Source organism: Anarhichas minor, unplaced genomic scaffold (genome assembly GCF_050575085.1).
Source record: "Anarhichas minor isolate MPS153535 unplaced genomic scaffold, ASM5057508v1 ptg000058l, whole genome shotgun sequence".
NCBI classification, from domain to species: domain Eukaryota; kingdom Metazoa; phylum Chordata; class Actinopteri; order Perciformes; family Anarhichadidae; genus Anarhichas; species Anarhichas minor.
This window is the reverse complement of record NW_027466504.1, coordinates 12,240,574-12,253,646: the sequence shown is the minus strand read 5'-3', so window position 1 is coordinate 12,253,646 and position 13,073 is coordinate 12,240,574. Positions and strand designations below refer to the sequence as shown.

The 13,073-nt window shown below is 41.9% G+C and overlaps 3 protein-coding genes across 6 annotated transcripts in view; 1 reads left to right on the top strand and 2 right to left on the bottom strand.

Moving 5' to 3' along the window:
• LOC142932776 (uncharacterized) overlaps positions 1 to 8,536 on the bottom strand; it is a 22,009-nt gene extending 13,473 nt beyond the window's left edge. The window contains exon 1 of one of the 3 annotated variants that reach the window (XM_076076833.1): positions 8,437 to 8,536. The gene's annotated coding sequence lies outside the window, so the exon portion shown is untranslated. The remainder of the gene's footprint in view (positions 1 to 8,436) is intronic. The other 2 variants (XM_076076834.1, XM_076076832.1) reach the window with 2 other exon arrangements.
• On the top strand, positions 8,117 to 10,707 carry msx3 (muscle segment homeobox 3). 2 transcript variants are annotated; one of them, XM_076076831.1, is made up of 2 exons: positions 8,117 to 8,637; positions 9,082 to 10,707. In XM_076076831.1, the coding sequence occupies exons 1-2, from the start codon at positions 8,277 to 8,279 to the stop codon at positions 9,486 to 9,488; spliced, it is 768 nt and encodes a 255-aa protein (XP_075932946.1). In that variant the 5' UTR covers positions 8,117 to 8,276; the 3' UTR covers positions 9,489 to 10,707. The 2 variants fall into 2 exon arrangements, with proteins under 2 accessions (XP_075932946.1, XP_075932945.1); XM_076076830.1 differs by having other exon boundaries at positions 8,121 to 8,637; positions 9,058 to 10,707.
• On the bottom strand, positions 9,736 to 13,073 carry znf511 (zinc finger protein 511). The gene is made up of 6 exons (XM_076076828.1): positions 12,811 to 13,073; positions 12,660 to 12,736; positions 12,045 to 12,246; positions 11,777 to 11,901; positions 11,207 to 11,464; positions 9,736 to 11,000 (listed from the first exon to the last, which is right to left on the bottom strand). The coding sequence occupies exons 1-6, from the start codon at positions 12,997 to 12,999 to the stop codon at positions 10,928 to 10,930; spliced, it is 924 nt and encodes a 307-aa protein (XP_075932943.1). The 5' UTR covers positions 13,000 to 13,073; the 3' UTR covers positions 9,736 to 10,927.

Below are 13,073 nucleotides of genomic sequence, written 5' to 3'. Positions count from 1 at the left end.
CAGGTGAAATAATGAATTCAATTATTAAACAAATAATATTAATAATGCTTGATAATGTAAAGGTTTTTTGGCTAACATAGATCAACAGGTAATATGGTAGAGTGGAGAATCACACCGGGAAATGAGTGCACAAAACTGCTGCCAAACAGCTCCCATGTCCATGTTTAAGAGTAACCGCCGAATCCTCGTCGTGCGACAGATCGAGCCATGATACCGCTGTGAGGATCTCAGTGGCTGCAGGCATGTGAAGAAGCCTTTACCACACAAAGCCCCTTTTCTGTCAGCAGGCTAGCTCCCACACTGGCGCTAATTTACGATGCCCTCACAGCAATTTCCACAGTCAGAGAAGTTCAATTGTGTTTTCCAGCTCATTAAGCATCAGCACAACAAAGCTTTCATCTTCTCCCTCATCCACTTCATCCCCCTCTTCTCTCCCTCTACCCGTCTTCCTCGCTTTATCCGGCTGTCCACTAATCTGCCTCTTAGCGTCCAATATAAAAAAGATTAAGTATAAGGTAAAATGAGCTTCCTTATTCAAACAATTTTCTCTTTCCCTACATTTAATTCTGTTTCTTTGTGGTTTCGTGTTTTGGTTTGTTTAAAGCACGGCCCCAAGTCTGAAGGTTCTCTTCATACAGGCGCGGGGAGAATTTAATGGTTGTTTATTCAGGGGCCTCTGCTCTGCCCTCCCATCTCTTTCAGAGCTTCATGAGACGACGTGGAATCTTTTGTAATCTCAGAAGAATCAACTCAGCGTATTTGTTCAGGTTGTCACTGAGCTGAGATCACAGGCGCACACTCACATTCTTACAGAAACCCTAAATATATTCTATTTAAAACTATATTTTGATGTAGCTGTATCTGCATTCACATGTGACGAGACAGTTGAAGTACAGCATTTGACTGTAGTTAAAGAGGTAGGCATGTGATGGCCTGAGAAATCTCTGGCGAAAGCAAGGGGGTATTCCCAACATCTACAGAGAGCACAGAAATGCCCCTGAGCAAGTCATGTGACCCTAATTTGTTCCAGTCTCAATTCCTCTGTGGTCAACATTATCAGTGCCACGAGAATATCTGTTGACTATAATTTATTAATGACATGCCGAGAACATCTTTTGAAGTCAGTGAGTCACAAGCTTTGAGGAAATATGTAACAGAAATATGGTCCCCTCTGAAAACTGAGTGATATGGCTTTAGATAGGTCCAAATAAGTCCCTCAATAGCCATCAATTACAACTATTATGTACCATATAGCAATAAACAAATGCATCATGTTCTCTTAAATATCAGATGAAATATTGTTTTTGGTCCACTGTTTTGCTCTGGTAGATAATAGGATAAGCCATCTTGTACTTGTTTAGATTGGGATTTACTAAAAGCAGAAGAAGTCTCCAACATTAAAAGATTGTACCATCCAATAAATGAGCAGTTTGACATCTTGGGATAAATGTTTTTTCACTGTCTTTCTTGAGATAAGATCAATACCACTACCATAGATTGTTGCACTGTAACTATGAAGCTACAGCCAGCAGGTTCTACCTGAGCTTTACATTTCATATTGATTATTTACTTTGTAGAGAAATGACGAGAAACAAGAGACAGTTGTGGCAGGCAGCTTTTGTTCACTTTAGACAACCTGGCTTGCCGTTTCCAGTCTTTGTGCTTAGCTAAGCTAAAGGGCATTTCCCCAAATCCAAAGTGTGGAACTGCTCCACTTTTTCTTCTTCTTTCACTGTTTGGTCCAATATACGCGATAGATGGTTTGATAGAGTCACAATATCTTTAAGATAGTTGGACAGAAAACCTAATTCTTAATATTCAACCAGTGCAAACTAAAACTATAACTTTTCAGATTTAGTCAAAATAATAGTCCACTTTTCAGCTCTGGGATACTTAGTGTCACATTATTACAATATATTGTGCCAGGATATATTGTTTAACTTCTAAGTCTATTTTGTTGTTTCTTAACTAAAATACCTTTAACTTAGAATAAAGAAACAAGCAAGTTGACTTTTATTTTTTTCTTCATCATCTCAGTGGACCAGTCGTCTCCCAACAGGTGCTGCTGTGTGATTTGTCACAGTTTAAATTGTCACAGCATGTTGCAGTGCAGCTGCCATCACTTGAGTGGTTTCGGAGAAGTCAATTGTAATATTGTTGGGAAATGTTTCACCTAATTTGCAAATAGTCAATCGGCAACAGCTGTCACAAACAGCTTGACACAAATCAGTGCTCCATTCTCAGCTTCCAGTGGTCCTACACCAAACTGTGTTCAGGACCGTCTCCCAGTGTGCTGTGGTCTGACCCCATTCTGCAATTCATTGAGAGGCAAATTGGGAAACTTATGCTGTGGCAGTGACATTTGTGAGATGTACAGTGTGTGGTGTGTGCGTTAAACAACACAGTAATATATTGCATGCGGTGGTAACACTCTCCAGTCATTAATTTAACCACAGAATTGCTACCAATACTGCAAGACCATACAAGACCTCTGCGTCCCTTTGTGAACCACAGGAATGCTGCTCTTATTTCACTTGTGACGTGTTCAGTAGTTTACAGCTAAGCTTCTTTATATTACAAGACATTGCATGGGTTAGAGCCGTACCTCTGTGTGTGTGTGTGTGTGTGTGTGTGTGTGTGTGTGTGTGTGTGTTCGTGTTTGTGAGCATGTGTCAGGTTTCTCCTGCTTCCGTCAGTCCTGTGATGTCTCCTGCTCCTCTGCTGTCATCACCTTCATATTGGCGACGCCTACATCTGCCATCATGGCCAGACAATAAAGACCTTATGATAATTTGACTACTAGCCTCTGTTAGTGGGTCATTCTCTAACATCCTCATCATCATCGCCGCCGCCGTTATCATCGCTGAGTGCAGGCTACCATCTGAGTTCCCCCCCTCCTGCTGTCAGCGCCGTCACTGAGCTCACCCTAACCCCTGGCTCGGTCCAGGTCCAGAGAGGGTGTCCGGTTCCCTTTGTACCCCTCCGTAACCATACCGCTACAATACAGCAACAATATCTCTGTGTTCACCTGTTAGCACCTGGCACTGCGTGTAAGACTCACTGCCGAGTCCCCCTCAGCCAACCACTCTGCTCGTCTCTGTCAGACGCCATGTGGAACGCGCCTTCCTGTCACCAAACCCAATATCCTGCACACACAACACACAGAGGCATAATAACCCGCTCGCTGCTTGCCTGTCAACGCTCTCCCCTGGCAGCCGAGTCATGCTAACATATACAGAATGAATGAAAAGCACTTAACCAATCAACAACCCATCACGTAATTACTAAGGTTTCGAGCATCATCTGCCATGTGAGTCCCCTGTATGCCCTCAAAAAGACAGAAATTACTGAGATATCATCCTCGTAACCAATGCTTCAAGCAGACAACCTCAGCTTATGCTGGTGTGAAACATTTGCATTCAAATCAACGGCTGTAGCACACCTATATTTTGAGTTTCAATTGCCTTCACAACACTGCTGTACCAACAAGTGCAACACCATGAGACCTTCAAGGACAGACTGTCTGTGTATTCCCATTTGTACGATTGTGTCTCTTCCATCTTTATGAAGGCAGGCTTTATTCCACGCCATCGAGAACATCTACTTTCTTCAGAGGGGCTTGTTTTCATTTCGAGCACCACCCAAACTTGGTTGTCTTGTTACGACACACGACACAGAATAAAATGATACGTTAATGGATTATTTTGTTTGGAAATGTTGGGCTAGTATTGTGTAGTTTGATCCTGCCCTGCTGATGCCCAAGTTGGCAGTAATGAGTGAAGGCAAAAGGTATCCGGTCGGTCAAATGCGTCGTCGAACCACATCTGAAGGCTACACTGTGAGGCGGGGTAGAAAGTGTGCCATCACAGAGAGGGGCATGATGTGATGCTCAAATGGGGATAATGACGAACATTTTCTGAAAATAGTTCCTAAAAAGGCTTCCCTGCACTTGTACACAAAAAAGGTGACATTAATTGTGTGAATAATTAAACGAGAACACTCGACAGAGAAGTTAAAACTCACACAAAATGTCAAAAAGGTGTAAAGCAAGGGTCGCTGTTTGACCATCAGGCTTCTGTCACGTTTTACTCTGTGACACCCTGAGAAATGTCCTGTGGCTGGTTACAAGAAAGGAGGAAATGTACGTATGTTGTAACGGTGAGCGGGTCGTGTCAGTGACCTTTTTCGTCAGGTGAGACCCAACCTTGAGTGGGTGCAGCGAGTGGCAGCTCACATGATACAATGTGCCGACGGTGGGAAAGATGAAACGGCTCATCAAGACTGACGTGTTGTTGCAGTTCCCTTCAGATCAGATAAGATTTTTTAAAAATCACTGGGAAGACCTCAGGCCCTCCACATCCTCTTTGGCATGATTGGCATGACTAGGCCTGAGTGAAACTGAGTTTGGGCCAAGTGTCAAGTTAAGTCAATTTTATTTGCGAGCTTGTAGTTTTATTAAGTGAACCCTTTAGGCTTAACTTTATGATTTCAGTAATTAATATAATACCGATATTAATCATGCTAATGTATAGGGTGAGGGCTGCAAGCATGGAGCCATTGATGCTTTATAATTTAAGAGAATAAATACTCCTCAAAACCAACAGTAAATATCATCGAAGTTTGTAAGGTAGAATTAGCTTTAGCTTAAGTCCTCACTGAGGACCCTTGATTTTGCCATTTGACACAATCACCATATGATGGCAGGAAGTTAATGAGTCACAGAAACAAATGAATATTCCTCAAGAATTATGTAATCAAACGCAAACTAGATGAAGTTCTGGGGTGACCTGAACTCAAGTCTAACTGAAATCCCAGTTGTACATAGATTTTCGCGAGATTTTGAATAAAACACGGATGAGAGAGAGAGAGTAGCTTTGATTCTTTTCAAAACACAATATATCATTTAAGTGTCAAAAAATGTTTTATTTCCGACATTGAAGTGGTAGAGGCCCGACTGAGACTGGAGTTGTTACTGAACACTAATGATATTTACATTGGATACGAGACTTGACATTTTAAGAGTGTTTCAAGTCCAAATCTCTGCATGAAATGGACCGAATCATGAATAAGATACCTGTGCATATTAAAATCAACACTTACAGAGAATTTATAGAGTGTGATGTATTGTAAATGTCAGTATGGAGAGTAAAGTTTGTGATCTCACATCCATTGACATACCGATGTTGGCAGGTCCACTCAGACACAGGATAATGTTCTGTTATGCTTCACCGGGCAGGCCTCCCGTCTCTTTTAAAGACGATACACTTTCACCACAAAGTTTCCCGCTGTGCGTTTCATAAATGTTTATCCCACATGACTCCGGCCTATCTCCCCAAAGTTTGCTTAGGATCGCTGTAAGCCCTGCCAGCTCTCATGAAAGAGAAAGATTTGTAAAATGAAAGATATAAAGCCTGCTTCAACATGCTTGGGTCGAAGGAAAACTCAATTACCTTCTTATAACAGTTCTCCACTTTTGCAAGGCAGCAGGGTTCAGAGAGGTGTGTGTAAGTTAGTGTGTGTGTGTGTGTGTGTGTGTGTGTGTGTGTGTGTGTGTGTGTGTGTAAAAGACACAGACAGACAGACAGACAGGTGGTGGCAGTAGTTGACTGGCAGTTAAAGCTTCTCGTTAAAGAAACTAAAACAATCAACTAAAAACTTAAGAATACAGTATGAAAATGTCCCAAGACTTGTTTACTAATTGCAACTTTCTTTCGTGCTCTCTTTATCTACTTTTGATCTTTTTTTGACATTTCAAAATGATAAATGTTATTGGTCACTGACAGGTCTTATTCAACCATACAGCGGCTTTGCTCGAGGGATGTCGCTCCACCACATTTAAAGACAACTGTCGGATGGATTGACATTCAGTTTGGCACAGACAGTCATGGATGAATCCTAAAGACTTAAATGACCCACTGACTTTTCCTCTAGCGCCACCATCAGGTCGATATTTTGGGGTTTTAGAGAAATGTCTCGTCCACTCTCGGATGAATAACCATGAAATTTGATGCAGACATCCATGGTGCTCAAATGTTAATTCCTTGACTTGAATGTTGACTTTGGAGACATTTCAGCATCAACAGGTCAACGTTTTCACTTATCAGCAGAACATCTTCAGGATGAACTAGCATGAAATGTTGACTAAAATAAATAATGTTGTTTATATGTATTGAAAAGTAATACATGGATAGAAATGACAAACACTTTGTTGTACAGAAAAACTGCACTATTTTTAGATTATAATTTCTCAAACCAAAATACTCTCGTTGCCTTCTCTGGCATGCGCATGCTACTCAGAGAGGAGGAGGAAATATAATGTACTCTTTCATTATACAACAATGGAAGAGAAACAAAGCATTACAGACAGCCCTACATCCCATCTCAAACAGGAGGAGAGCAAGAGTGGTAATATTCACAGTAAGTAGAGGAGAATGTAATGTTGTTGGGCACTAAATTACAGTCATTGAAAGCTTGTATGGTTACCCAGCGATCTATCACTGTCACACAGAGAGGGAGAGGGGGAGAGAGAGCAGACAGGCGCCAGGCGCAGCGGGATCAAAGCAGAAATGTAGGCTACCTCGGGGAGAGAAACAGTTAACTCCATTTAACCAATTGTCCTACAGACAGACAGCCAGTGTGCTGCTGCAGGCCCAACAACAGTTCTCCAAAGAGAGAGAAACTCTCACATATTGGGTTTCCCTGAAAATGATTTGACTTGATTTGAAGAGCTGCAAAACAAGGCCAATTTGGATGGGCCTCTTCAATGGGCCTCTTTGACATTATTTGGGGTTTTACTGTCTCTCAAAGGGATTACAGACAATGAACCCAATAGGTTGAAATGTGGGCAATACACAGGCATAGATAATTTGATTACAGGCCACGAGATAGAAATTTATAGTGATAATAACTCTTAAGAGTATACAAAGTACTGTGAATCCCAGCCCGGATTGCCTTACATGCTTTAATGAAACACAGTGATAAACTATGCAAGATATTGTCAAGCACAACTTGTCAGATGAGGTCCTACAACAAGTAACTGCACTATAGTTTTAACAAAGTATCGAGAGGGAAAAAAGATAACCGTAAACTGAATTTTTGGGTCCGTCTTTTGTTAAACCTTTTATAAATATTCTTGGGGCAGTGGAACAAGCTTTAAACACAACCTTTATCAACATATCGTCTTATAAATTGAAATGGTAAACATGTTAGCAAACAGTTGCCAATTCACACTTCCAGAAGACACAAAGCAACATCGTAATAGCATCCATGTTACTGTCCACTGGATGTATGTATAAGTTTAATATTCATTCTACTTTTAGCTCTGTTTTTGGTCTCGACCAACTCCTGAGGGAAATATCTGCTTCTTGAGCTGCTTAATGCTCCACTATGTTCGCCAGCTAGTTGCTATCTTTGGGTGCTGGGCAGGTAGTGTATGGTGGGTTTTAGAGGAGCAGCTGCCTTTTGCTGCTGAAAACAAGGTTGATGAGAGCGGTGAGAGTGAATCAAAACAGTGAAAACCAAAACAATGAGTTGAAAGACGTTAAAATGCTCCGTAAAGCCGAGGGGAACAACATACAGTAGTTGGGTAATAATTTAGCTACGTTTTTACTAATCAGAATTAGAGAAAGTAAGATTATAAATATGTCCATATTACCATATTTATATATCACAAATGTCAAACAATATTTTAATGTTTCAGGCCTTATTCAGACATCGCGGAGAGGTTTGTTCACTGAAATTTAAATACATCTAGTATCTAGTCTTATTGTGCAATGTTTAAGTGTGCACAAATTAAACCCATTGATGTCAGTGCATCAGCAATGGGAGAGGAAGACGTTGCTGATGTAGGGGTCCACAGCTGGAGAGGGCCAACATCAAAAAATTCCTGTGTAAAGGGAGAGGGGGACAAAGGCATGAAGGGGATGTGGAGGGGGGGGGGGGGGGGGGGACTCAGAATTCCGAGCCACGCCCCTCATCGGAGGTTTACATCTGTCATGGAGCTCACAGGCGCATGAAATGGACCACAACACTGTCATTACAAGCCTGGCCTATCACAAACTGTTTTAGCCGAGTCACGTGGGAACACCGACATACTGATAGGCAGGCAGAAAGATGGGAGTGGAACCCATGGCACTTCACTGAAGGAGAGGCAAGTCCGTGCGTAAAAAGTTTAACACGCAGCTGCGCAACATTGGACCAGGGCAATAACAAATTTCCTCGAGTGAAAACGTGAAAAGAAAAACAGCAACGGAGAGAGCAGCGGGAAGACTGGTTGTATGGCACCTCAGTCGTGCGTAATGAATCCTGCGCAGGGATCACCGCCCTCGGCTGCTCCGGGGGAGACCTCACCAGAGGACCGGGTCGCTGGTGGCATAGGAACTGACGAGCTGGACCTGTCATCCACCAGAAGGTGTAAAACAAAAAGTTTAGATCTACCTTTCAGTGTGGAATCCCTCATATCAGACAGGACGCCGGAAAGAAGCCTCCACTCCCCCGAGCCTGGTTCAGGCTGCGTTCGGACAGAGGAGACCGAGTGTGCGTCACCGAGAGGACTTTATCGGTCCAAACCAGAGGCGCTGGACCTCAGCGACAAGGAGACGAGCCCCTGGTGTCAGACTCCTCACGCATCCCCTTCAAGTGAGTGTATGATACTCTCTGTCTTTCTAATTTCTCACAAAACAGACGCTATTTTTTCAACTGTCCAAAAGTCTGAAACTGTCTCCAAATTGTATGAATATTATTCGTTTGCACTAATTGAAGAACACTGCACGAAAAACAGTGAATGTACAAAATAATTCATGCCCTAGGCCTTCATGGTGAGGAAATACGATGTAATATCGTCATTTAATTATGCTATCTCATCCTTTATTCATCTTATTTATGATGGGGTGGATTTCTAAACTTTCGGATGGTTGCGTTGCCTTAAAGAGCTTCAAATAACCTAAATATTCTGTTTGATATTTCCCTGACTTGGCTTTACTTGTAAATTACCGTGATGTAAAATGCAAATTGAAAAAGTCACTAGTAAACTGATCACGTATTTTCTATTCCAATAAGGTGACCCCCTAAATATACTTCCAGGACTTCCCAGCCCGACTTCGTGCAATCTACGGAAACACAAGAACAACAGGAAACCCAGAACTCCCTTTACAGCCTCTCAGCTGCTTTCCCTGGAGAGGAAGTTCCGACAGAAACAGTACCTCTCCATCGCAGAGAGAGCAGAGTTCTCCAACTCACTCTGCCTCACAGAGACCCAGGTCAAGATCTGGTTTCAGAACCGCAGGGCCAAGGCCAAGAGACTGCAGGAGGCCGAGCTGGACAAGTTCAAGCTGGCCGCGAAGCCGCTACTGCCGGCCTTCGCCTTTCCCTTCCCGCTGAGCGCACCTATGGGCGCACCGTCCCTCTATGGGGCCCTGAGCGGACCGCGGCCTGCCTTCCCCGTCCCAGGACTATTTGGTGGACCATATGGGATGTACTACTTGTCTTAACCCGCGCCAACTTTGAACTGCATCGTTGGGAAAGATGCCTTCATACAGTAAATAACCAACACTGCAAAAGTGTCCATTTTATGAGTCACCCTGTCTGGAACCTTACATTGAATATGTGTGAAATATTTCGTTATAGTAAAAAATTTATATTTTTCACACAAATGTTGATTAATAAACAGATGGTTTCATTTAAAAAAAAAAGAATAGATTCATTCAGGGACCACGCAGAACAGAAACAAGTGAAATATTTCTCTCGAATTGGCATTTTTTAATTCATTTTCTATGAAAAAAAAAATTCAAGATTCATTTTACAGTCAATTATTTGTTCACATGGTCATTTTTGCAGTGTATTTAGTAAAATCCTTAATGAAGGCCACTGGCTGAACTAAGTTTTTGGGCTAGGCCTTTAAATTTCATATATTTTGAGCTATTTTATCCCAATAGAGGTATTTCTTGAATAGTCAAAGTGCTTTTAATGTCGCCAGAGATGAAATGCTTATTTATAGGCCTGTAGCTCACAGTCAGACTTTTAAATAAGCTGAAGGTGGAAGGAAAACGTTACCAAACAAGTTTGATTGGTATCATGGAGACTAAAGAGGAAATTCAAAAGAAAAGAACCAGCACAATATAATAACATGTGGATCATCTTCAATAGCTCATAATCAATAACAAGAACCATCATTGAAGTGCCCATTAGTGCCTTTATCACTGTTGTAATTAAATCAAGTGTCTGTAAAAAAAAAAAAAAAAATGTTTTAGAAATGTCCTGTTAACAAGTGATGTTAACATGGAGCTGTTATATATTCCAGTGACTTTTCTTCATGTTAAACGTGAGCCATGAGATCTTTGAAGGTAAATTTACCATTATAATAATATCTAAACTACACAATTTCTGTTTGTTTCTAACTTCTTAATAATTTTACCAGGTTCAAAAATACAAACCAGCTATAAAATAAATCCGCTTTACTATTGTCAATAAAAAATTGTATACATGTTTTTTACATTACCTCAAAAAGATAATTTTTTTTGCACAGATGTTCAAAGAGCTCTTAAGAGCCAGTTTCATTACTAAATGTAAATAAAAGTCATCAGCTATTTTTGCAAACACTCTAAATGATGAACATGGCTGAAAGACACGTCAGTCATCAATGTACAGTGTATTTTATATCTGATGGGTGAAAAGATGTTTTGTACAATTATTAAAAATCTATTATGTAAATTCTGACATCAGTCTTATTTTTCTCTTCCAAAAACGTCCACATCACTTGTCATTTAAGGATTTCCTTGAGCCGCTGTGGGCTGATCACCTGAACGATTATTTATGTGCATCACGTTTTATTTCAAGTCAACGACACATATGACAGTCAACGCATTCTGTCACAAGACAAGGGTATAAAGTCATTTATCTAAAAAAGGACTGAATGCAGGATGCTGGTGTTTCATTTCCTCCTTCCCCGCCTCCCTCTGAAGCCTCGGACGGAGCCGTGACCGAAGCACACCGTTGTGGGAATCCTGAGAGACAAGAACGCGGCTGTTGTTTTATATCTCCGATTGTTTATCGTTTGAATAAGAAAAACTGTAGTACATATTATGAAGATCTCCACTCGCATATGTTTTTAGTATAATATTTTGTGCATAAATTCCTTAGAACATGGTTAAAAGATGGCTGACTTCGTCTCTCTTAGCAGGGCTTCCTGCAGACTTGTTTAAAGACTAACCTGTAGGAGTACCGTGGTTTTAGCGGATCGGTGCTTGTGTTCTCCGTGCTGTGAGCTGCAGCAGAAAGATCGGCGTGCTCCTCAGCAGAGGCAGGCTTTGCCATGCGAGCAGCTTCTTCCTCACACACATGCGTCTCCATGGATTCTCCTTGCTCGGGTTGATCGGACAGCACACCACACGCACCCTCAGACTCACACGCAGCGTCCACAACCTCCATGGCCGTGTCTTTCTGCTGCTGTCTCTTCGTCTGCCGGGTTCTGTTTACAAAGATATGATAGTATAGAAATACACAAACGAGGGTATTTGATGAAAATCATGTATAATGATTTAACACTCGTCGAAGCAATTTTACCGTTTGTAGAGTCAGAAAAATAACACAAAAATATGAATTTAAAGCAATTCTGAGCTGAGCATTTTAAAGAAAGTTACACACTGGTTTAAATAAAGAATCTCAGGATAATTCCTGTTCAGTATAACAAACATGGACTCTCCTTGACTGAAACCTTGCATGGAGAAATATTTCTACTGGGGATTTGCTGCCATCTAATGGACAACATATGCAGTCTCACCCTCTGTCCTTCTTGGTTTTGTCAAATCTGAAGTCTGGAGGATACTTGTGAATTCTTATTAGGTGGTCCTTCCTGTGTTTGCTAGTCCTGAACTTCTGTCCACAGCCCTCCACCAAACACTGGTACTGAAAGGTGTAAAATAAGCATCATGGAAAACTTTAAACACTCAGTATTCATCTTCAAAGAATGTTTCAAATATTTCATTATTTACAGTTTTTTGCTCCATGACAATAAAGATGTCAGGACACAACGTCAGGCTTCGGCTCACCATATCTTGCCTCTGGGCGAGGATGGTGAAGAGGGAGTCGTGCCACTCCTGAAGGTGAATGTCTAGGAGCCGGGCGCTCGGCAGGGAGCGACGGCAGGAGCAGCACACGTGTCTGTGCAGGGAGTTGTAGTGGTGCTCATACTCCTCCAAACTGCTGAAGACCGCGCTGCAGCCAGAAATGTGGCAGGCAAACTCTGACACACTGAGACAAGGCAAGAAGAGGAGGAAGGTGACCGACACTGACATTACAGTCATAGAGGAAAGGATCCACTGCTGTTAGCTCAGGAATTTAATTTCTGGGGCCAGTTTGTTGTTTGTTTGGCCTACTTAACTGGTCAAATATAGACCAATATACTATATAAGTGCTTCTTTTAGACTGGCCATGTGACACCATATTCGACAACCATGTTCATGAAAGCATGTAATGAAGAAAACACAGATATGAATTTGTCAAACACCAAACTATAACAGTCGATAGAAATGTGTGTTTAGGGTGTGCTTCTCTTATTTGCTCCCACGTCACAGTAATCACAACTATCCGTTTAGTCTGTGAAATACTATTAATATTCTGATGCATACGATTTAAACCTTTAAACTCGATACTGGTTTGCATACCTGGGTGTGGGCTTGCCGTCTGCCTCCTCTGAGACGTAGAGGTCCTGCAGGTACATGTGTCTGTGAACGTCCCCGTCCTGTAAATAACACGCACGTGTTATGGTGGGTGGGTTGGCTAATGTTACCGATCAGTCAGAGTTATTGCTATTACCTCAAAGAGCTCGTGGTCCTTGTGCAGGCGGATGAGCTGCGGGCTGAAGTTGAACGGACTCTCCTCCTCATCTTCACTTCTCCTCGGCTCCTGTGTGTCTCCTGTCGAGCGGTCTTCATCGCAGCTTTCCGCTAACAGATGCTCATCTTTAAGCAGTCGGACCAGGTCGGGCTGCAGCACGGTTTCCATGTTTTCATACTCTTTATAACCAAGTAGAGAGCTCCTACTGCCCGCGCGAGGAGTTTTCTGTTTAGGTTGTAATT